We start from the raw sequence: 23,315 nt of genomic DNA on the forward strand, positions 1-23,315 counted from the left end.
AGAAAATCACGTAAACACAAATAAACCTGCCTGTTTTGTATGTGCTGGTCAAGGCAGGGGTGGGAGCTGCGAATAGCACTGAAAGCCTCGGCATGGAGGTCTCCCGGATTTCTGTTCAGAAGCACAAACACACACAGGTTTTAAAGATTATCAAGGATTTCCCCCCTTGATCTGCTCCATGGTTCTTCATTTCCTTAAGGCTAACAGCTTCTGAAAGCCAAACATGCCCAGGTTTTGACCTCTGTGGCTGGTGTGGAACTACAGCACGTGGCCTGGCTACACTCTGCACTTAAAGGAAATAAAAACAAACAAAGTTCTGGTAGAAACATAATCTTAACAATTAACATCATGCCTATTTAATCATATTGTGTTAGAACTCATTTTAATATAAATATTGTGGTTAATTAAAGAATTTTAAGACTTTAGACAAGAAATGTTAAGATAATCATTAATTAATGCTCCATACTTACTATATGCTCCATACTTACTATACATTACTTATATTTATTTAAAAGGTAAAGGTCCCCTGTGCAAGCACCAGGTCATTCCTGACCCATGGGGTGACATCACATCCCAATGTTTACTAGGCAGACTTTTGTTTATGGGGTGGTTTGCCAGTGCCTTCCCCAGTCATCTTCCCTTTACCCCCAGCAAGCTGGGTACTCATTTTACCGACCTCGGAAGGATGGAAGGCTGAGTCCACCTTGAGCCAGCTACCTGAAACCAACTTCCATCGGGATCAAATTCAGGTTGTGAGCAGAGCTTGGACTGCAGTACTGCAGCTTACCGCTCTGCGCCACGGGGCTCCTACTTATATTTATTACTGAGATCTTTTTCCTTTTCTTGGGCATTAATATGTTTACTGTTTTATTTGAAAAGGAGACCATGGCTTGATTCCTTCTATATAATTTGTAGTGATCTCAGCTTTTATTATTGTTTGTATATGTTGTTTTTTATTATTTAAAAAAATGTAAACCCACAAGTTCTGTACGAGACCAATACAATATTTCACAACATGCTTTGAGACTTCCCCCAAGATGGAGAAGCACAGTCACCAAATGGTCCTGATTTCATTAAGACAACTGGGGGGGGGGATTCTTCTTTGTGCTTTGTATAAAAAACCAAAGCAACATCCCAACGTTGAGCCCCCCCGCCCCCGCAAATTATCTGCTTACTTTAAAAGGTAGAACTAGAAGTCAGGGGGAATTTTCATCCCTATGTTATTCTTGCAAGGTTCACAGATTCATAGAGTTGGAAGGGACTACCAGGGTCATTTAGTCCAACCCCATGCTCAATGCAGGAAATTCACATCTACCCCCCCACACCTCCAATGACCCCTACTCCATACCCAGAAGTCGGGGGGGGAAGCGCTGCAGGATCCCTGGCCAATCTGGCCTGGAGAAAAATTGCTTCCTGAGCCCAAAGTGGCAATCAGCATTACCATGGCCATGTAAGAAAGGGGAAGAAGGAGGAGGAGTTGGTTTTTATATGCCGACTTTCTCTCCTACTTAAGGAAGAATCAGACTGGCTTACCCTTCCCTTTCCCTCCCCACAAGAAGGCAATCCAGCTGCTGGAGGGAAAGGGGCCTGCAGCTCAGTGGTGGAGCCACACAGAAGGACCCAAGTTCGCTTTCCGGTTAAAGGACAGCAGGATATTGGCAAATAGCTCCCTCTGCCCGAGAGCCTGCACTGGCCATTGTCCGTCAGAGGACAGCACCAAGTTAGGTGGCTCCAACGTCATGACTCAGTATAAGAGTGCCTCCTATGCAACATGACTGAGTTTAAATACCCCCCCACACACAGAGAGAGACAAATATACCCCCTGCAGAGGAGCTGATGGGGTTTAACCAACCAGCTCCACCCCTCCCTGCATACGTGAGACGGGAACAATCTACGCACAGCACCTTACCAAAATCCTTTTGCAGCCTGCTGGAGAACCTTGGCTGGTTCAGGGAGACACACTGCTCTTTGGAAGATCACAACATTAAAAGCAAACCACCACCACCCCAAAAAAAACCATGCAGGATGCTGATTTCTGTACAAAGAAGTTGCCTCTCCACCCTGAAGACACCAGAGAAAGGATATATCTTCTGCTTCTCTTCGTTGTACAACACATCGACGAGCTGGATGACGTTTTTGTGCCGCAACCGCCGTAGGAGCTGTATTTCCCTGGAGGAAGAGAAGAAAGAATGTAAAGGTGGCGGTACAGGGGTACAAAAGTACAAACTGATGCCTCATATACACAGTTTTCTTTATATAACCTGCTGCTGCCACCGCCCCCTCGGCTTGCTGCCTGGGGCAGGTGCCCCCCCAGCCCCCTAGATCTGGCCCTGCCCTTTCCAGGCCTGTTTTGGCCTTTGGGGGGGATTCGTTGGGGCCAGGCCGGGAAGCAACCACTGACAGGCCCTGGGAGATGGATCACGATGGGTAGCCGTGTTAGTCTGTCACTAGCAGTAGAAAAGAGCAAGGGTCCAGTAGCACCTTGAAGGACTAACAACATTTCTGGCAGGGTGTGAGTGTTCCTGAGCCACAGCTCACTTCTTCAGATAACAGCTAGAATGTGAGCCCATCTGTCCTTAAGTAGAGAGGAGTGAACTTTAGACACCAAGTGGGAATGTAAATGTCAAAAGCAAGTAAATGACATTACCGGGCGCGATTGGATCAGGTGAGATAAGCAGAGGGATGGGAGGCGTGGAGAAATTAGCACTGGTAATGAGACAGGCGATTGTATTTTGGTCACATTATAAGACAAGAATCACTGGAAAAGACAGTCATGCTAGGAAAAGTTGAAGGCAGCAGGAAAAGAGGAAGGCCCAACAAGAGATGGATTAAGTCAATAAAGGAAGCCACAGCCCTCAATTTGCAAGATCTGAGCAAGGCTGTCAAAGACAGGACATTTTGGAGGCATTGATTCATAGGGTCGCCATGAGTCGGAAGCGACTTGACAGCACTTAACACACACAATGAGACAGGAATCCCAGATCTCTATTAAGTCCCGGAGAATGCACAGTCTTGAGCTTCATTACTAGTTGTAATTCAGCAGCCTCTTTCTAATCTCCCTTTCAAATCCCTTTGTAAGAGAATTGCTACTCTTAAATCAGCAACTGAATGTCCTGGAAGGTTAAAATGTTCCCCCACTGGTTTCTGAATGTGGTTCGCTGTGGTGGTTTGCTGACACTCACGACACCGGTTCTTGGCAGTTCCTCTTACTACAAATGCTCCCTCCCTGTATTGTTCCGCAAGCTCCCCAACAGGAAGAACGGCTCGGCGCTATGTCAGTTAGAGGAGGACCGCAGCTGAGCAGGACTCCACTGGCATGTCAAGAGGGGGACAGAGAAAGCAACCAAGCTGCCAAAGGGAGACAGCCATGCTGCTGGAGGGGACATCTTGTACCTTGGATGGCTCACAGCCGTTTTGGGACACGTCGGTCCCCGCCCCTTCACACCCCCGGACCCTCTTCCCAAGCCAAAGATTGAGGGCATGTGCTTCCGAATGACTTCCGGAGCCTATGGCAGGCAGTAAAAACTTCAAAAAACGATAGTGTTGTAAAAAGCAACATTTGAACGAAAACAACACCACCAGGCTAAAAAAAATGGAACAATATGTAATGAAATAGACAAGAAACATATATGAAATACTACACAGTATAGCAATCTATATAGTGTCTAAGCGCACGTGTAAACAAACATTACAATCCAACCTCACGTGGGGGTAAATAAGACAGAAAAATCCAACAAGACGTGAAAAATACTGGTGGCCAGGTAAGTGTGGATGCTGAACAATGATCCAAAGTGGGGAATCAAACCCAGTTCTCCAGATCAGAGTCCAATGGTCCAAACCACCGCTGTTAACCACTATACCATGCCGGCTCTCTAAAAAGGATACTAACTACTCAGGCAAAAGGGGACCCATTCTACAGTCTCCAGACTCTCCATTGAAAACACACAGCCACCATAGTGGATTGCCCCCTCAATTTGCCCCCTCCCTCCTCTTAGGTCATTCTGTAGCATCAAATAAACCTCAATGGCATGGCTGGATGTTCCGGCAGCACCGGCGGTGCCCAAGAGCATTGTGCTAAAACGGAAGAGGTCAAAATAGTGGCCGTGCGAGGGGAGCTGAGCCCGCTGAGCAGCGAATCGCTTTTTAGATGCCGCAACTGATGCAAGGTGTCCTCAGGCCTTTGGCAACTGGGAACGGGGTGGGGAGGTGGGGAGATGAGTGGATGCCGAAATTGCCATTTGACTTGGACTCCTCAATAAAGGGAGAGGGTGGTAAAGAGCAAGAGGCAGGCTGACCTGGCCCAGGTGGAACTGACCTCTGCAGTCTGGAGATCAACCAAGGGCAGATAATTCCATACAAGGTTGGTTCTAATTGGTTATTTATGCATACTTTTGCTATGGGTATTTTTAAAGGTTTCTTAAAGTTTATAGTAATAGAATAGAAACATAGAATTGGAAGGGACCACCAGGGTCATCTAGTCCAACCCCTTACACGATGCAGGAAATTCACAACTACTTCCCCTCCCACACCCACAGTGACCCCTACTCCATGCCCAGAAAATGGCCAAGATGCCCTTCCTCTCATGCTCTGCTTCAGGTCATAGAATCAGCATTGCTGACAGATGGCCATCAAGCCTTTTCTTAAAACCCTCCAGGGAAGGAGAGCTCACCACCTCCCAAGGAAGCCTGTTCACTGAGGAACCGCTCAAACTGTTAGAAAGTTCTTCCTAATGTTTAGCAGGAAACTCTAGTATAGTATACCTTCTTACAGATATACATACATATATACACTTATTTATTTGTCATCTAAATAGTGTTAGCAACTGTTCATGTGGCAAGACCCATTTGGGTTAATAGTTTACATCAGGCAACACCAGATAGAAGGCATATATAAAAAGGTAAAGGTCCCCTGTGCAAGCACCGGGTCATTCCTGACCCATGGGGTAACGCCACATCCCGACGTTTCTTAGGCAGACTTTGTTTAGGGGTGGTTTGCCAGTGCCTTCCCCAGTCATCTTCCCTTTACCCCCAGCAAGCTGGGTACTCATTTGACCGACCTCGGAAGGATGGAAGGCTGAGTCGACCTTGAGCCAGCTACCTGAAACTGACTCCCGTTGGGATCGAACTCAGGTCGTGAGCAGAGCTTGGACTGAAGTACTGCAGCTTACCACTCTGCACCATGGGGCTCCTAAGGGCATATATATGACCTCTTCCACTTAATGATTCTTCAAAAAATTCTAGTTACAGTATAGATATTAGTTATATTAATTTGGCTCTTTTTGTCTCCCTTCTCTTAGGGTTTTCTATTTTCAGATAAAAATACCTCGCAAGGTTCATTTCCGGATTTGTTTTTAATGATCAGTGTTTGTATTTATGACCGCTGAGGAAGGCCTATTCAGGCCAAAAAGTATATGGTCCAGTATTGGTCGTTTATAATGAATGTATATCAACTGTGTATGCGATTTTTGTAACTGATGTTTTTATACGTAGCCTGCATTCCAGGCCCTGTGTTTTTAACAAATTTATAGCGTACACTTTGTAATAAATATAATTATTTTGTTATATTTTATAGTTTCTAGCTCAACCTTTGAAGCTCCCTGATCAACCAAGGATGGCACTGCAAAGGCCTCATGACGGCAGGGGACTCTCCGACTTCCCAGGGACTGGTGAATTGGAAAGTGAGAGATTAAAAAACGCACACACCAATCCCTCAGTGTATGACGTTGGACAGCTCCCGGCCTCAAAACTAAAAGGGACACGAGGGGTCTGGCCAGCAATCTGGCCTATAGGACTTCCTGCCTTGTTACCACTATTTGCCCCAGTTAAAACGCTTAGGGCTGTTTGGCTTGGAAAGAAGGCGGTTAAGGGCAGACATGATAGAAGTCTACAAAATTCTGCGTGGTATGGAGAGAGTGAGAAGCTTTCTTCCCTCTCTCATAATACTAGAACGCGGGATCATCTGCTGAAGCTGGAGGGCGAGAGATGCAAGACAGATAAAAGGAGGTATTTCTACACACAACGCACAGTTAAACTGTGGAACTCCCTGCCCCAGGAGATGGTCATGGCTGCTAACTTGGAAGGTTTTAAGAGGGGAGTGGACATGTTCATGGAGGAGAGGGCTATCCATGGCTACTAGGAAAAATGGATACTAGGCATGATGCAGACCTATTCTCTCCAGGATCAGAGGAGCATGCCTACTATATTAGGTGCTGTAGAACACAGGCAGAATAATGCTGCTGCAGTCGTCTTGTTTGTGGGCTTCCTAGAGGCACCTGGTTGGCCACTGTGTGAACAGACTGCTGGACTTGATGGGCCCTGGTCTGATCCAGCAGGGCCTTTCTTATGTTCTTTTGAAGCAGGAAACTCAGGAGTCTCTGAAAATCTCTTTTTTAAAAACTCTCTAGCACTCATTTAAAAAATGGGGGGGGGGAGAGTCCAGTGGAGATCTGGCCTTAGGAGGCATCTGGCTCCTGAACAAGTTGTCCGACCACCTTTGCAGGAGTAGAGGCTGACCCTCTTATTCACGCCAGAAGAGCTGCCTTGGTGGCTTCAGAGTGCAGAGACTTCAACGACTGCGGATAGCAAACCAAGGAGACAAAGCCATTGGCTGCTGGCACAGAAAGACTGACGTGAACAGCAACGGCAGAACGAACTGACCTCCAGCCCTCCGCCGCTCCAAGGAACGTTTAGAAGCACGACGATCACTAACGGTTAAAATGCAGGTTTGCTTCTGCAGCGATCTCGAGCATCCAAAGGCGACTGCAGAACACACTACTTTTCACTCTTTCAAAAAACGTTTTGGTAGACTGCCTCCCTCCCCGTGATGCTCCCCTCAAATTTCTAATTCTTACGTTGAATTTTTTTTAAGTTCTTGGGGGGAGGGAGTTTTTTCTCCTGACAAATGTTTTCCATCTCTCCTGCCCCTTTCACGTCTCTATGACACTCTTACTTATTTCCTCCCGTTGCCGCATGAACAGAGAGCCGATACAAGCAAAAATCAATTGCAGCATTCTTTATGGAACAAGCCAGGTTGGAACAAAGAGACAGGCTGTTTTTGCTAGACGCCATAACAGCTCGGAGGTGTTTGCCAAGTAAGTGGGGGAGGGGGGACTGACCTACAAGACCCTCCACATGACTCTCCCCCCCCCCCCCCGCACAATTCCTCTCTGTAGGAAAGTCCAGTTTTGAGTCTTAGTTAAGATTTCATGCCCTGCCTCTGTGTTTGTTAGGAAAAGTCACACACGGCAAGGAGCCAGAAGTTCACGCAAGGATCCCCTCTGCGCACCATCACTGTGAAGAGGCAGGTTACAGGAATCTGGACGGTTGCCAGATGGCCAAATCAGCTAGAGAAGGGAGACTTGGAAAGGGACATAAGAACATAAGGCCGCGCTGCATCGGACCAGGGTCCATCAAGTCCAGCAGTCTGTTCACACAGCAGCCAACCAGGTGCCTCTGGAAAGCCCACAAACAAAGACGACTGCAGCAGCATTCTCCTGCCCGTGTTCCACAGCACCTAATACAATTGGCACTAATATAATAGGAACTTGGCCGCAATGAGGATACAGGAAAAGCTTCCTAGGACAGCAAAAGGGCACAGCTGGTCACTAAATGGCATCAGGCAGGAGCAAGGTGCGATGCCACAGATGCACAGGCCGAAACTCAGCCTGTCAACCAACTGGTTAGCAGAATCCCCCCCACACACACACACACTTTTTTCTGTACTGGAAAAACTATGCATTCCTCTTATATCAAGTATCAGCCCGCAATACGCCAGCGTCAACAAAAATGGCCATGCCAAAGCATTAATCGCCACGAGGGCCGTCCACTGGGGTTGGGCGCCCCCCCGCAATCGCAGGTTGCGTTTGGACATCACGATAAACTGCACAACAAAATCTGGCTACTGGAAGTAATTACATATTTACTTCATTCATACTCCACCTTCCCCCCAGTGGGGTCAAAAACAGCTTACATCATGCTCCCCCTCACTATTTAATCCTAACAGCAACCCTGCGAGGTAGGTTAGGCTGAGGATGTGTGACTGGCCCAAGGTCACCCAGCAAGAAGAAGAAGAAGAAGAGTTGGTTTTTCTATGCTGACTTTCGCTACCACTTAAGGAAGAATCAAACCGGTTTACAATCACCTTCTCTTCCCCTCCCCACAACAGACACCCTGTGAGGTAGGTGGGGCTGAGAGAGCTCCAAGAGAGCTGTGACTAGCCCAAGGTCACCCAGCTGGCTTCATGTGGAGGAGTGGGGAAACAAATCCAGTTCACCAGATTAGCCTCCGCCAGTCACGTGGAGGAATGGGGAATCAGACCCGGTTCTCCAGATCTGAGGTGGTGCTCAGGCTGGTGTACATGACTCTCTTCTTCCAAGCTTATCCTCACCACAACCCTGTAAGGTGGGCTGATGATAAGAGACAGTGATTGGCCAAATGATACCCAGCAACCTTCACGGCAAAGAGAGGATGTGAATCCTGGTCCTAGCCCGATGAATTAACTGGAACGTCTGGGAAGGACGCGGAGAGCCCATGATCTCATCTCTCCGTTGAGAAAGCAGAATGCCTCCTCCTTCCTGAACAATCTGCTGTGCGCCTCGTACAAAAAGTTCAGGCATCCAAACAAACATCTTTCTTTTTCTTTCTTTCGTTCCCCTCCCAAACACAAGCTAGTGAAGTGCCATGTCAAAAGCGGTAAGTACAGTTTGACTCGCCTGGGGACAAGCCGGTAATATTTAATCAAGTGAAACCCTATTAACATTTTGTTCTATTAAAATTGCACTACCCGAGGCCACGGTTTCCACTGGCTTCTTCTAAGGGAGAAAAGCCATAAGCCACTTTACACATTAACAGTTACTTTGGCTTAAAGTAAAAAAAAAAAAAAAAAGAACTCTTTACAGTACAATCCTATGCAATTATTGTAGCCATAACAACATAAGAAAGGCCATGCTGGATCAGACTAAGTCCCATCAAGTCCAGCAGCAGCCAACCAGGTTCCTCCAGGAAGCCCACAAACAAGCCCACTGCAGCAGCATTTGTCCTACCTGTGTTCCAAAGCACCTAATAGGCTTGCTCTTCTGAGACTGGAGAGAATAGGTATGCATTGTGACTAGTAGCCATTTGGACTAGTAGCCATGAATACCCCTCTCCTCCATAAACATGTCCACTCCCCTCTTAAAGCTTCCCAAGTTGGCAGCCATCACCACATCCTGGGGCAGGGAGTGAGGAAACAAACCCAGTTCTCCAGATTAGAGTCTGCCGCTCATGTGGAGGTGTGGGGAATCAAACCTGGTTCTTCAGATTACAGTCCACCACTCTTAACTACTACACCACGCTGTCTTGTCCCATCAGCTATTTTTGACAAAAATATCTATGTGGCATGTAAAATTAACATTTTAATTTCCTTCACTAAACACCAGCTCAAAGTCTAGGAATCTGGCACTGGACCCTAGGATTTAGGAACATGTGAGGAGCTCTGAGAGCCAGCATGGTGTAGTGGTTAAGAGCGGAGGTTTGGGACGGTGGAGTCTGGAGAAGTGGGTTTGATTCCCCACTGCTCCTCATGAGCGGTGGAGGCTAATCTGGTGAACTGGATGTGTTTCCCCACTCCTACACACGAAACCAGCTGGGTAACCTTGGGCAAGTCACATTTCCTTAGAGCTCTCTCAGCCCCACCTACCTCACAGGGTGTCTGTTGTGGGGAGGGGAAGCAAAGGCGATGGTAAGCCGGTTTGATTCTCCCTTAAGTGGTAGAGAAAGTCGGCATATAAAAACCAACTCTGCTTCTTCTCTACTTCAGGCTAAAACTATAAAGTCTGGTGTGGAAAAACTGAAATCTACAGCCTTTCCCTATCATTTAAAATAAATCCTCTGAAGAGGTGGAAAGAAACATGGTTCAAGTCTTCAGAAAGCAAAACGAATACCAGCAACCACATGAGCGCTGCTTGCTGCCCCCGCCCCCCAAGCAAAAAGAGGTGGACATCACCATGTGGATATTTAGATTGCTCCAAGAGGCAAAACCACACAGGCTGCCAAGGACAGACAAAAAGAACTCTTCCAGCAGATTTTTTTGGGGGGTGGGGGCGGGGAGAGAAATCACTGCTTTAAATGGATTTTGGCTCATTAAGGAAAAGGGGGAAAGAGAGCTTGCCTTTATTGGCATAGCTTCATGCCCAGATTGAAAACTTGATGCCTACGGGGAATTCACAGCCAGCTCCAGCTTAGCAACAGAAATGCAAACAGGTAGGGCGAGTAGGCCAGGATGCTCTCATTTGCGACTCGCCAGGGTAGCTGTGTGGCAAAACCCGGTGGCCGGATTAGGTCTTCTGCTAAGCCAGTGATGGAACCAGCACCAAAGACACCGCGTAATAACGATCAGCAATATTTATCTCTTTTGGGGCCCAGACACTTGCGTTGCAAGATCCGACCTCCCCTCCCCAATTTCATGAGGAATGATTTTAAGTTGCATTCTAATGGGGAAGGGGCAGCACAACCTTTTGCCCCTAGGAAGAAGCCCTTGATGCAGCCAGGTTGCGCTGGAGTGGGGGAGAACAGGACAGAGGGGCATGCCCGGGGCTCTGAGGGGAGAATCGTGCACACTGAACTTCATTACACATTAACCAACAGTTTACTTTTGGAATGAACCTGAGAGTCAGGGGTGGTAGTGGGGGGAAGTCTATATCTTTCCACACTTCTTATGTCAGAGTACTGGGGTTTGATAAGCCTGCTCTGCCACAGATCTGTGAGCTACTGGAAGAAGAAACAGAAGCTGAGGATTTCATTTCTGTGTTCTCAAGAGAAGCAGGTTGAGATTCCTTGCTTTATAGCGCATAACATGGGGGGGGGGGAGAAAGAAGAGAAGAGGTGACGGCCCCCAACACAAACCAATGTCACAGGAGAAGAAGAGTTGGTTTTTATATTCCGACTTTCTCTCCCACTTAAGAATCAAACCGGCTTACAATCACCTTCCCTTCCCCACAACAGACAGACACCCTGTGAGGTAGGTGGGGCTGAGAGAGCTCAGAGAGAACTGTGACTAGCCCAAGGTCACCCTGCTGGCTTCATGTGTAGGAGTGGGGAAACCAACCTGGTTCACCAGATTAGCGTCTGCCGCTCATGTGGAGGAAAGGGGAATCAAACCTGGTTCTCCAGATCAGACTCCACCACTCTAAACCACCGCTCTTAACCACTATACCATGCTGGCTCTCCAGCCATCAACTCCCCCACCCCCACGAACCGGAGATTGATAATGCCACCCAAAACTTCACTTCAGTAGCAGAGGAGGCCCTTTCCACCAAAAAATCCACCCCCAACTCATGAAGTTATTGGGATACCAGTTTTGCTTCTGTAAGATTCACTCCATTTTGTCAGCAAACTGGGTGGCAAATACCTGGCTCAGCAGCTTCAGTAAAACACAAAACGGGCTCGCTTTTTCCCAATTTAGGGAAGCGCACTAACACGGAAACTTGAGAACCAGTGGATCTGCTTAAGTCATTTGCATCCTCCTTCTCTTGCTGACTAAAGCGGCACATAGGAACAAGCCACCCAAATTTACCAAATGTACTTAAGGAGCATGAATAGCAGCTGAAAAAGGCAGGAAAGGGAAGGCAGGATGACAGGCTAGACCAGGGGTCGGCAAACCCATTAGTCAAAAGAGCCAAATATCAACAGTACGATTGAGATTTCTTTTGAGAGCCAAATTTCTTAAACTTAAACTATATAGGTAGGTACACTGTTTATTAACTTAATAAACTTTAAATAAAGTTTTGTCTTAATTAAACTATAGGTACACTGAATAAAACTTGATATCATACTTAATAGTGATCTTATTTATTGATAAAAATTAAATTGTAAGTCCCTGCCATTTCCCCCTCCCCGTCTGGAGGCCTCGTCTGGAGGCCTGGTCTATCGCCAAAAAAGCCTATTGGTAGACCTGGCCTCCGGCTGAGTCCCATTGGGAGGCCAGGTCTACCCATTGGCTTTCTTGGCAGTAGACCTGGCCTCCAGAGGCCCATAGAAGCCAACTGGTAGACCTGGCCTCTGAAGGGGGACTTTCCCCTCCTTGGAGTCCAGGTCTACTGCCAAGAAAGCCAGTGGGTAGACATGGCCTCCCAATGGGACTCAGCCGGAGGCCAGGTCTACCAAAGGAAGCCCGCCCCGCCCAACAGCTGATAGGCTGGGGGGGCAGGAACCACCCAGCCGCCCAGCAATCGCGCGGCTAGAGGGGAGGGGAGGCTTTAGCCTCCCAACCATTGAGGGCAAGGGAAAGGGGGACCCGGCCATTCTCCACAGTGTGTGTGGGGGAAAGAAAGCGTGCCCACTCCCCCGCTCTCTCTCTCTCTCAGGCGCACCGGCTCCGCAGCCCGGCTGCCGGCGCGAGTGTGCGCAAGAGCAGGGGCTCTGAACCAAGTTCGGAGAGCCGCACTCAATGGGCCAAGGAGCCGCATGCGGCTCTGGAGCCGCAGTTTTGAGACCCCTGGGCTAGACACGTAATGGCACAGTTGCATCCCACTGAGAGCCAGCGTGATGCAGTGTTTAAGAGCGGTGGTTTGGAGCTGTGGAGTCTGATCTGGAGAACCGGGTTCGATTCCCCACTCCTCCACATGAGCGGCAGAGGGTGTCTGTTGTGGGGAGGAGAAGGTAATTGTAATTGTAAGCCGGTTTGAGTCTCTTAAGTGGTAGAGGAAGTCGGCATCTAAAAACCAACTCTTCTTCTTCTAAGAGTCTCTCCTCAGAAGTGAGCTTCCAAATAAATCTGAGCAGGAGTCTGGGCCTAGGCAGTAGTCAAGCACAGCCAGGGTTTGCCCATTATCATGCCACAAAAGGCAGGCCTGGGTCATGGCCTCCAGAATCCAGAGTGTTTGGGAGGGCCCCAAGCCATGCAGCCAAAGGCAGGAGACAGGACCACCCCACTAAGAGCCCACTGTACATCAGCCCTGATAGGTGCAATTGGAGCATTAGAAGAAGAATTGGTTTTTATATGCCAACTTTCTCTACCACTTAAGGAGGAATCAAACCAGTTTACAATCACCTTCCCTTCCCCCACCCCCACAACAGACACCCTGTGAGGTAGGCGGAGCTGAGAGTTCGGAGAGAGCTGTGACTAGTCCAAGGTCACCCAGCTGGCTTCATGTGGAGGAGGGGGGAAACCAGCCCGGTTCCCTAGATTAGAGTCCGCCGCTCATGTGAAACAGTGGGAAATCAAACCAGTTCTCCAGATCAGAGTCCACAGATGAGTGCTGTCACTAGCCAGGCGGGCAGATTAAGGGCCTGTCAGTTAACCGCCTTGGTCCTAACCAACTAAAAATGCCAAGCTGTTTCCCTGGGTGTGAACACTACGCTTAATTCCGCTGGAGGCATGTGAACACATCTTTCTACTCATAAGCAGCTGCCTGGCTCAAAAAGGAAAAAATAAGAAGTGCCTTCAGATTAGAGGTTCCCAAACTCTGAGCCTTTCCCCGATCACATGAACACACAAAGCTGCCTTATACTGAATCAGACCCTGGGTCCATCAAAGTCAGTATTGTCTACTCAGACCAGCAGCGGCTCTCCAGGGTCTCAGGCAGAGGTCTTTCATATCACCTGCCTGCCTGGTCCCTTTAACTGGAGAGGCCGGGAATTGAACCTGGGACTTTGTGCATGCCAAACAGATGCTCTATCACTGAGCCACAGCCCCTCCCCAAGCTCTTGAAAGTTACTCCAAGAAGAGATAAAGGCTGGATTCTCATGTCGCCCAGAGCTTGAGGCAAAACCAGGACACTGCAGGGCTCAGAGCACTTTCGAGATCCACGACAACAGTCCGAGAGCCCCGGCCATAAAAGGAGGGCTGCCAAAGCAGCCGTGTGCAAAGCCAGCCTGCTCTTCCCCTTCTTGCCTTGAAGCTTCCCTGTCCTGCTTCTTCACCCCTCTCCTCCACCGTTAGCACCACTACAGAACCCAAGAGAATCCTCCTGACCTGCCCCAACTACACGTTCTGCATTTACAGAGCAATGCTCCAGTGTTCTTCCAAGCCCGAGAAAAAACAGTTGCCAGTGTGAGCGACAAAAAAAGCTAATGCGATCTTGGGGTGCATCAGCAGAGGCATAACATCCAAATCGCAAGATGTCATAGTTCCGCTGTACACTGCGTTGATCAGGCCGCACCTGGGTGCAGTTCTGGAGGCCTCACTTCAAAAAGTATGTGAGCAGAATCGAGAGGGTGCAGAGGAGAGCAATGAGGATGACCAGGGGCCTGGAGACCAAGCCCTGCGAGGAAAAGCTGAGGGACTTGGGAATGTTCAGACTGGAGAAGAGGGGGCTGAGGGGGGACATGATTGGTCTCTTGAAGGATCTGAAGGGCTGTCACTTAGAGGAGGGCAGGGAGCTGTTCCTGTTGGCAGCAGAAGATAGGACTTGCAAGAATGGGTTTAAATTGCAGGCGGAGAGGTACCGGTTGGATATTACAAAAAGGTTTTTACAGTAAGAATTCTTCGACACTGGAGTCAGCTACCTAGGGAGGTGGTGACCTCTCCCTCACTGGCAGTCTTTAAACAGAGGCTGGACAAGCACTTGTCAGGGATGCTCTAGAGGCTGATCCTGCATCTAGGAGAGGGTTGGACTAGATGACCTGTAAGGACCCTTCCAGGTAGCCCCATTTGTACTTCAACACTTCCCTAGGCTGGAAGGAGTGTACGTCCCAGGTGAGCACAGGTATGTTGCACGTACTTCCCAGACTGCAAAAGAACCGAGAGATGCATTTTGGATAGGAAAGCCCTGGTAGGGGCCATGGACAGTCCAGCCCAGACCAACATCATACACTACCCAACCAAAGCTCCCCCTCCCCCAGTCAGTGGCTCAGTTGGGGTTCTGAGCTACATCAGGAGCAAAGTCTATGGTGAGACCACACTTGGAATACTGTGTACAGTTCTGGTCGCCACACCTCCAAAAGGGTATTGCAGAGCTTGAGAAGATGCAGAAAAGAGCAACCAACATGATCAGGGGGCTAGAGCAACGGCCCTATGAGGAGCAGTTAAAACGCTTAGGGCTGTTTAGCTTGGAAAGAAGGAGGTTAAAGGGAGACATGATAGAGGTCTATAAAATTATACATGGTATGGAGAGAGTGTACAGGGAGAAGCTTTCTCATAATACTAGAACACGGGGTCATCTGCTGAAGCTGGAGGGTGAGAGATTCAAAACAGATAAAAGAAAATATTTCTTAACACAACCCATAGTTAAAATTGTGGAACTCCCTGACCAGGATGTGGTGATGGCTGCCAACTTGAAAGGCTTTCAGAGGGAGGTGGACATGTTCATGGAGGAGAGGGCTATTAGTGGCTAGTATCAGAGAAGAATGCCTATTATAATAGGTGTTGTGGAACACAGACAGGATAATGCTGCTGCAGATGTCTTGTTTGAGGGCTTCCTAGAGGCACCTGGTTGGCCACTATGTGAACAGACTGCTGGACTTGATGGGCCTGGGTCTGATCCAGCTGGGCTTTTCTTATGTTCTTATGAAAAAGTTGAAGGACAACAGGAGGGACGCACACCTGGGTTGACCAGGCCAGGAGGACGTGCGCCTGGAATTTATAACGGGTCTGCCCCTATCCAGAGGCTTCGTGCTGCCTGCCAACCACTGAGGCAAACGTTGCACAACTGCATTTCCTGGAGGCCTGAGCACGTATGCACACGTACAGCACAAGCCCGAGTAACTTACTCACAGAAGTCTTCACTTTAGGCCAGGAGGTTTTGGGTTCCAGCCTCAGACTCTCCAAAAAGGAGGGCAACAAAGATGGTGAGGGGTCTGGAGACCAAGTCCTATGAGGAAAGGTTGAAGGAGCTGGGTATGTTTAGCCTGAGGAGGAGAAGACTGAGAGGGGATAGGATAACCATCTTCAAGTACTTGAACGGCTGTTATATAGAGGATGGTGCCAAGTTGTTTTCTGTTGCCCCAGAAGGTCGGACCAGAACCAATGGGTTGAAATTAAATCACAAGAGTTTCCGTGTAGACATTAGGAATAATTTTCTAACAGAGCAGCTCCTCAGTGGAACAGGCTTCCTTGGGAGGTGGTGAGCTCTCCTTCCCTGGTGGTTTTTAAGCAGAGACTAGATGGCCATCTGTCAGCAATGCTGATTCTGTGACCTTAGGCAGATCATGAGAGGGAGGGCATCTTGGTCATCTTCTGGGCATGGAGTAGGGGTCACTGGGGGTATGGGGGGAGGTAATTGTGAATTTCCTGTGTTGTGCAGGGGGTTGGACTAGATGACCCTGGTGGTCCCTTCCAACTCTATGATTCTATAATTCTAAAAGACCCAGTGTTTTGATTGGGGGGGGGGAGATAGAGGCAGCACTGCTTAGAAGACTCCTAACCTCTGCCTAAAGACATCTTTAGAACACATCTAACTGCTTCATCATACATCCAAGCTCTGGCAGAAAACCACACTTTAAAAAAAGAACCCTTCGCAAACAAGTTACTTAACTGCAGTCAAATAAACGCTTCTGACTTGTGTCTCCCCTGGCCGCTTCTGGATGCTCCCCAACAGATGTTGGAAGTGTTCTCATTCTACGTTGCTCCCAACCCAACAGCCATGAGGATGACCAGTCCAGAAAGTGGCCCTGGGGAAGGAACTGGAGCCAAGGGCACTCAGTCTCTTTCTATGATAACAGAACAAGGTTTTCCTTGTGCCCTTGTTCCTGTGCAGCAGAAGCCACAGAAGGTAATGGCGGTGGGGGGAACGAGCTGTCAAGGTGCAGCCGACATATGGTAACCCTGCTGGGTTTTCAAGGCAAGAGACAAACAGAGGTGGTTGGCCATCACCTGCCTCTGCGTAGCAACCCTGGGCTTCCTTGGTGGTCTCCCATCCAAATACTAACCAGGTTCAACCCTGCTTAGCTTCTGAGATCAGGCTAGCCTGGGCCATGCAGGTCAAGGCAAGAGATGAACAGAGGTGCTTTGCCATTGCCTGCCTCTGCATAGCTTCCTTGGTGGTCTCCCATCCAATTACTAACCAGGGTTGACCCTGCTTAGCTTCCAAGACTGACCAGATCAGGCTAACTACAGAGCCTGAACGGAGCCAGCCAGGTACAGCACCAGAAGAATATTCCCACAGCACAGCATTAAATATTTTTGGCACGCAGATAACCAGGCACTTACAACATCTGCAGCCCTGAGTGGGTATTATTCCTAAGCAGAGAAAGCATTCTGGGTTTTTTCTCCCCATCTAATTCTTTCCGCATCCTGCTGTGAAAAGCGTCCAGGGAGGCAACCCACCGAGACTCCTCCCATTTTACAGACTGGGGACTTGAGACTGAGATGCCCTAACAACCAAGGTCACCCAGGATGTTCACAGCTGAACAGTACGGACAACCAAGGTTACCACAACAAACCGGAGTTTGCACTGAGAAGGCGCAACAGACGGCCACAGCCAAGACTGGCTCTTCAGTGAGCAGAATTTTATGATGGAACACTCTCAAAGAAGCTGACTGAAATTTTGACACAGTTACACTTTTAAGAAGAGTTGGTTTTTAAATGCCGACTTTCTCTACCACTTCAGGAAGAATCAAACAGGCTCACTATCCACCTTCCCTTCCCAACAACAGACACCCTGTGAGGCTGGTGGAGCTGAGAGAGCTGTGACTAGCCCAAGGTCACCCAGCTGGCTTCGTGTGGAGGAGTGGGGAAACCAACCCGGTTCACCATATTAGCCTCCGCCGCTAACGTGGAGGAGTGGGGAATCAAACCCGGTTCTCCAGATCAGAGTCCACCGCTCCAAACCACCGCTCTTAACCATTATACCATGCTGGCCCTGACCTAGCCCCATTTTCCCTGTGCGGACTCTGCCCACCCACCCCACTTACTTTTTAACATTTGCTTCCCCATTGGGGATCCGACGCAGCTTCTTCTTCTTCAGGATCTTGACTGCTCTCCTGCAGAGGGTTTCAGAGTCCAGCATCTCCTTGACCTTGCCATACGATCCTTCGCCAAGCAAGTCCCCCATCAAGTATTTCCCTATCAGCTTGGCCCGTTTCCGGCGGGGCTGATAAATCACTTCCGTCGAGTCAATGCGGTGGATGAAAGTGTCCATCCCCACCGACATCAGTTCGCTCTCGACGAACATGCCCAACTGTTGGGGCTCCTCCAGATCCATCCTGGAATCAACTACGCAAGCCCGTTGTTTTCCACCCACCGCACAACCAGCACCTCCAACAAGGGTGCACCAAAGGCTTGTAAATCCAGTTTCTGGTTTTTTTGTTTTTTCAAAACGCTCCCTTTATTCCAAATTATTTGGGGTAGGCGGGGAGAATGAGGATCAGCAGAGGGAATTTTCCAGAAGATTGTACGAACGTTTAACTTAAGATGTAAAATAAAAACCTATCAGATGTTTCCGTCAACCCGAGCCCGTCCGCCCGATTCTATAGTGCCTCTTGTAAAAGGGGAGGGGAGGAAGGAGAATCACCCAAGCTGCTTCCAATTCTTTGGTCTTCTCCCGCCGCTTCGAGTCTTTCTGACCAGCTTCTGTTCTCCTAAGCAAGTCCAAACTTTCTGGCTTCCTCAAGGTCTAAGTCATCTTCAAAAGACTTCCAGGGTTTGAAATCAAAACAGCATCCGGGGTCTCTTTAGGGACTTTCCATTACTAGCAGGTCACAGCGGATCCCAATTCCAAACTGTGAACTGCAGGATCCAGGCCACTCTCCGCCACTCTAACCACCCAGGTATGCCTTCCGCCACAGGTCCTCTCAGCCGTTGGGAAGCTGGAACCAAGTCTCTTTGAAGGAATTTTCAGTACTGATTTTAGCTGCTTCTCTTTCACCTTTCACAAAGGTCCGAGGCCTACTGTGTCTAGTAAGCACTTCCAGGGGCATCCTTCAACCACCTGGGGTCTACCTGACACATGATGTGTCACCCCGCCGCTTCAGGTATCAAGGCAGGCAGGTAGGCAGTGTAAACCCTACTTGAGCCTCCCACAACTAAACACCAGAAATCGGAACAGGCACAAACAAACTTCTCTCAAGGCACACTTGAATGATTTACGTCGAACCTCCAAAAGTACCTAACTACCTTGAAAAAGTCACAGACTACCTACCACTCTGGGGGGGAGGGGGGATCTCAACTTTCAGCAACTCCAGGTATCTCCAGGAAAGGACTCACCCAATAAGGCCGGCTAATGAAAGTAAAGCCCGTTTCTAAACACACCCCTCCCTCCACATGTAATTCCTTACCACTTCAATAGAGGAAGACAACACGGCGTTCCAAAAGACACAAAACCCAAAGCAAAATTATTCCTAGCAAAAGAGTGGGAAAGAATCAAAGAAACTGGACTCTTTCTTAGACAGGCAACAGTGCTGCTCTTCAACCTGGTATTCAAGGAACAATGCCCAAGAAGAATGAAAAACCTGGAGAAAAGAACTGACCCTTTCTTTCCCTCTCGGCCCCCTCCTCTTCCTGAGTCACGATTATTTTCCTCAGCATCCACAAAAAAAAAGGGACTGAATTGGGCTCTCTCTCTCCAACGTTATGAGGAGGAGGCAACCTCAACCTTTGGCAACTTCACACACCTCAACTCAGCAAGGGATGCCCTTACCGCCCCATGGCATCACGCCCCTTCCTCGACTATTTGGGATGGAGAACCTCAGCAATACTGCAAGGTGCCTGTTCGCCAAACCCACAAGCGCACCTGCGGATCCTATTGAGCAACCATAAAGGTGCCAACCTCTTCCCCACCAAAGTGAAGGAGGCCTTTAACAACTGGGGGGGGGGAGATAAACAGTGGTTGTGCTACCACTCCAGATGTGGGAGGCGGAAGGGCAGTGGCAGTACCCCAGGGGGCAGGATGGGGAAAAAACCACCACCACCACTGAGGACAGGAAGGACCTTCCCTCAAAGAATCACTTACTGGCACACTGTTGTTGTTTTTTAAAGGGTGGGGGGCTCAGGTAATAAGAGCCCCCAATACTCCCTCTGCTACCAAGGCCCTAGCTGGACACCCCGAAGAGCTTCACCCCTCCCCACACAGAAGCTTTAAACCCCTATTAACACCAATATCCTTTCCTCAGCCCCCCCCCCACACAGCTTTGAACGCCCATTAACACCAATATCCTTACCTAAGACCCCCACACAGAGAAGTTATGGCCCCCCTGCTCAACACACGCTGAAAGGGACCCCCACCCTCTCCAAAGTGGGAGCCCCCCCCCGACTAAAAAAATAAATAAATATGCCCCCTGCTCAACACACGTTGAAAGGGACCCCACCTCTCCAAAGTGCGAGACCCCCCCCCCGACTCAAAAAAATAAATATGCCCCCCTGCTGCTTCTTGCCTCAGCTACACATTCCCCGCCCCCCTTTTTAAAGGCAGGCCCGAGCCCTGGGCTGAGGCGAGGGGGCTGCTTCCCTTGGGGCCCTCCCCGCTGGGCCTGGCGGGGGGGGATGCGAGGACCACCCCGGGGCTGCCCCGGGGCCGGCTGCGGGGCGGCCTGGACGCCCCCCCTTTCCGGCTGCGACGACTACGTCAAGCCGCCTCGCCCTCCCCTCGCTTTCCTGCCGCCGCAGCTAACACGCCGCCGCCATTTTGTTCGCCCCCCCCTTTCCTCGCCCTCCCTCACTGACGCTTCGCTAGCACCGCCCCCTCTCGCCGCGGCGCATGCGCACGATCCTATTGGCTCAAACGCGCCCCGGTCGTGTTTGGGTATTATTGTTTTTTTTAAGTTTGTTGTTGTTGTTCCTCCTTCCCCCGCCCCTCCCGGTCGCCTTTCGTTTCCCTCCTAACTCCGCCTCCTCGGGTTGCGATTGGCTCAACTGGCCTCTCCCGGGTATCCTTATTGGACACTTTGACTCGGGGTTAACTACTCAGAGAGAGAGAGAGAGGGAGAGAGGGAGAGAGGGAGAGGGGAGGGAGCCGGTGTGAAGGAAGCTGATTGGGTGGGAGAGGGGAAAGGGGCGCGGCCCCCGCGGGGAGGCGGGGCGAAGGGAGTGGAGGTCATGAGGTGAGGAATGAGGAGGAGATGTTGCCATGGTGACGTGTAAAGGCAGGGAGGCGCTGGCCTAGCGCCAGTAGATAATCCAGGGAGACATTTACAAATATGCATATTTGTTTCCTTCTTGATCTTTTTTTTTTTTAATTAAATTATTTTTAAAACGAGGGAAAGAAATAATTTTATAATTTATAAATTAATTTTTATAATTTTATAATTTAATTTTTACTATACGTTTTTTTTAATCCAGGGAGATTTTTACAAATATGTTTACTTATTTTCCCCTTGATCTTTTTTTAATTAAATTATTTTTAAAACGAGGGACATAAATAATTTTATAATTTATAAATTAATTTTTATAATTTTATAATTTAATTTTTACTATACGTTTTTTTAATCCAGGGAGATTTTTACAAATATGTTTATTTATTTCCCTCTTGATCTTTTTAAAAAATAAATAAATATTTATTTCCCTCGTTTTAAAAATAATTTAATTTTTAATATACATGTTTGTTTTTAAGATAAAGAGGAAAGAAACACATTTGTAAAAAATCTCCCTGGATTATCTGCTGTCGCTAATTTTTAATATACATGTTTTCATCTTTATTAAAAATGTATATTAAATTGTTTTTTTTTAATTAAATTGTTTTTAAAACGAGGGGGGGAAATTATAACTTGTGAAGCTGTTTAAAAATCAAGTTAAAAAAATACAGAAATATAACAAAGGTGATATTATAATTGTATTCGTGGACATCACCGGACGGCCAAGGTAGAAATCAAATGGATTCCATATCTTTATTTAAAATGTATATTAAAATTTTTAATTAAATTGTTTTTAAAACGAGGAGAAAAAATTATAACTTGTGAAGCTGTTTAAAAATCAAGTTAAAAAAATACAGAAATATAACAAAGTTGATATTATAATTGTATTCGTGGACATCACCGGACGGCCAAGGTAGAAATCAAATGGATTCCATAATTGGGAGCAGAAGAGGGAGGAGAAGACAAATCAGTGGGTTCTATATCAAATCAAGCCTGAACTGACCCTAGAAGCTAAAAGGACTCCTGAGGATGTCATACTTTGGTCACATTATATTTACACAGTCCAAATAATGCACTTTCAATCCCCTTTCAATGCACTTTGAAGGTGGATTTTCCTGTGTGAACTGGCAAAATCCACTTGCAAACGACCGTTAAGGTGCAGTGAAAGTGGATTGAAAGTGCATTATTTGGGCTGTGTAAATAGAAGACGAGTCACTGGAAAAGACAATCATGCTAGGAAAAGTGTAGGGCAGCAGGGAAAGAGGAACCAACAAGAGATGGATGGACTCAATAAAGGAAGCCACGGCCCTCAATTTGCAAGACCTGAACGGGACGTTTTGGAGGACATTGATTCATAGGGTCTGAAAGCCTGCCGTTGTTATTTTGTTTGTTGTTGCTCTTGTTTAACAGCTGATCCAGGTATTCTGGTGAGATTGTTATACCTTGGCTTTCTGATGGTTCACTGTATTAAAATGTTGTTTAAAATTACATTCAGGCTATATGTGTGTGTTGTGTTAAGTGCAGTGAGTCGTTTCCGACTCATGGCGACCCTATGAATCAACGTCCTCCAAAATGTCCTATCCTTAACAGCCTTGCTCAGGTCTTGCAAATTGAGGGCCATGGCTTCCTTTACAGAGCCAATCCATCTCTTGTTGGGCCTTCCTCTTTTCCTGCTGCCCTCAACTTTTCCTAGCATGAATGTCTTTTCCAGTGACTCTTGTCTTTTCATAATGTGACCAAAGTTCAACAGCCTCAGTTTAGTCATTTCAACTTCTAGGGTCAGTTCAGGCTTGATTTGATCTACAACCCACTGATTTGTTTTGTTTTTTGGCAGTCCACAATATCCGTGACACTCTCCTCCAACACCACATTTCAGAGGAATCTACTTTCAAAGGCTATGTGTATCAAGTGTACGCAAAACATAAATGCATTTGGGTCCCATCCCTAAGATATCTCATTATGTGTGTGCAAAAATTCAAAAAAAAATCCAAAATACGGAAAGGTCCAAAATACAGACCACTTCTGCTCCCAAGCAGTCCGGATAAGTGATGCTCAACCTGTACTTGCTCTGTCACTGCTGGTGTATCCACCCGTCCCTGTCCCACTCAAAAAGCACGATGGGACGCAAAGGCTTCTGCCGCCCATTTCCGCCATCAAGACAATTTGCCACTGGCTGGTATTTCCCAGGCCATCTTCTCCCTCTCTCCCTCCCTGGCCTGTTCTGCTGATCTGTAGCACTATTTTTAGCAGGCGCAAAGCCCCAGCAATGCACACAGTCAGATCCGGTTTCTGCTCCTCGCCCCAGTGGTAAGGTACACTTGGAAAAGAAGTATC

At 48.1% G+C, this 23,315-nt stretch overlaps 1 protein-coding gene across 1 annotated transcript in view; it reads right to left on the reverse strand.

Annotated features, from left to right (window-relative positions):
- Positions 1 to 18,124, reverse strand: part of STK11 (serine/threonine kinase 11) — an 80,032-nt gene extending 61,908 nt beyond the window's left edge. Inside the window, exons 1-2 of the mRNA XM_056844341.1 lie at positions 17,829 to 18,124; positions 2,086 to 2,169 (exon numbers count right to left, since the gene is read on the reverse strand). Coding sequence (XP_056700319.1) covers positions 2,086 to 2,169; positions 17,829 to 18,118 — 374 coding nt within the window. The 5' untranslated portion in view covers positions 18,119 to 18,124. The remainder of the gene's footprint in view (positions 1 to 2,085; positions 2,170 to 17,828) is intronic.
- Positions 18,125 to 23,315: the final 5,191 nt, after the last annotated feature.

Source organism: Euleptes europaea, chromosome 2 (genome assembly GCF_029931775.1).
Source record: "Euleptes europaea isolate rEulEur1 chromosome 2, rEulEur1.hap1, whole genome shotgun sequence".
NCBI classification, from domain to species: Eukaryota; Metazoa; Chordata; class Lepidosauria; order Squamata; family Sphaerodactylidae; genus Euleptes; species Euleptes europaea.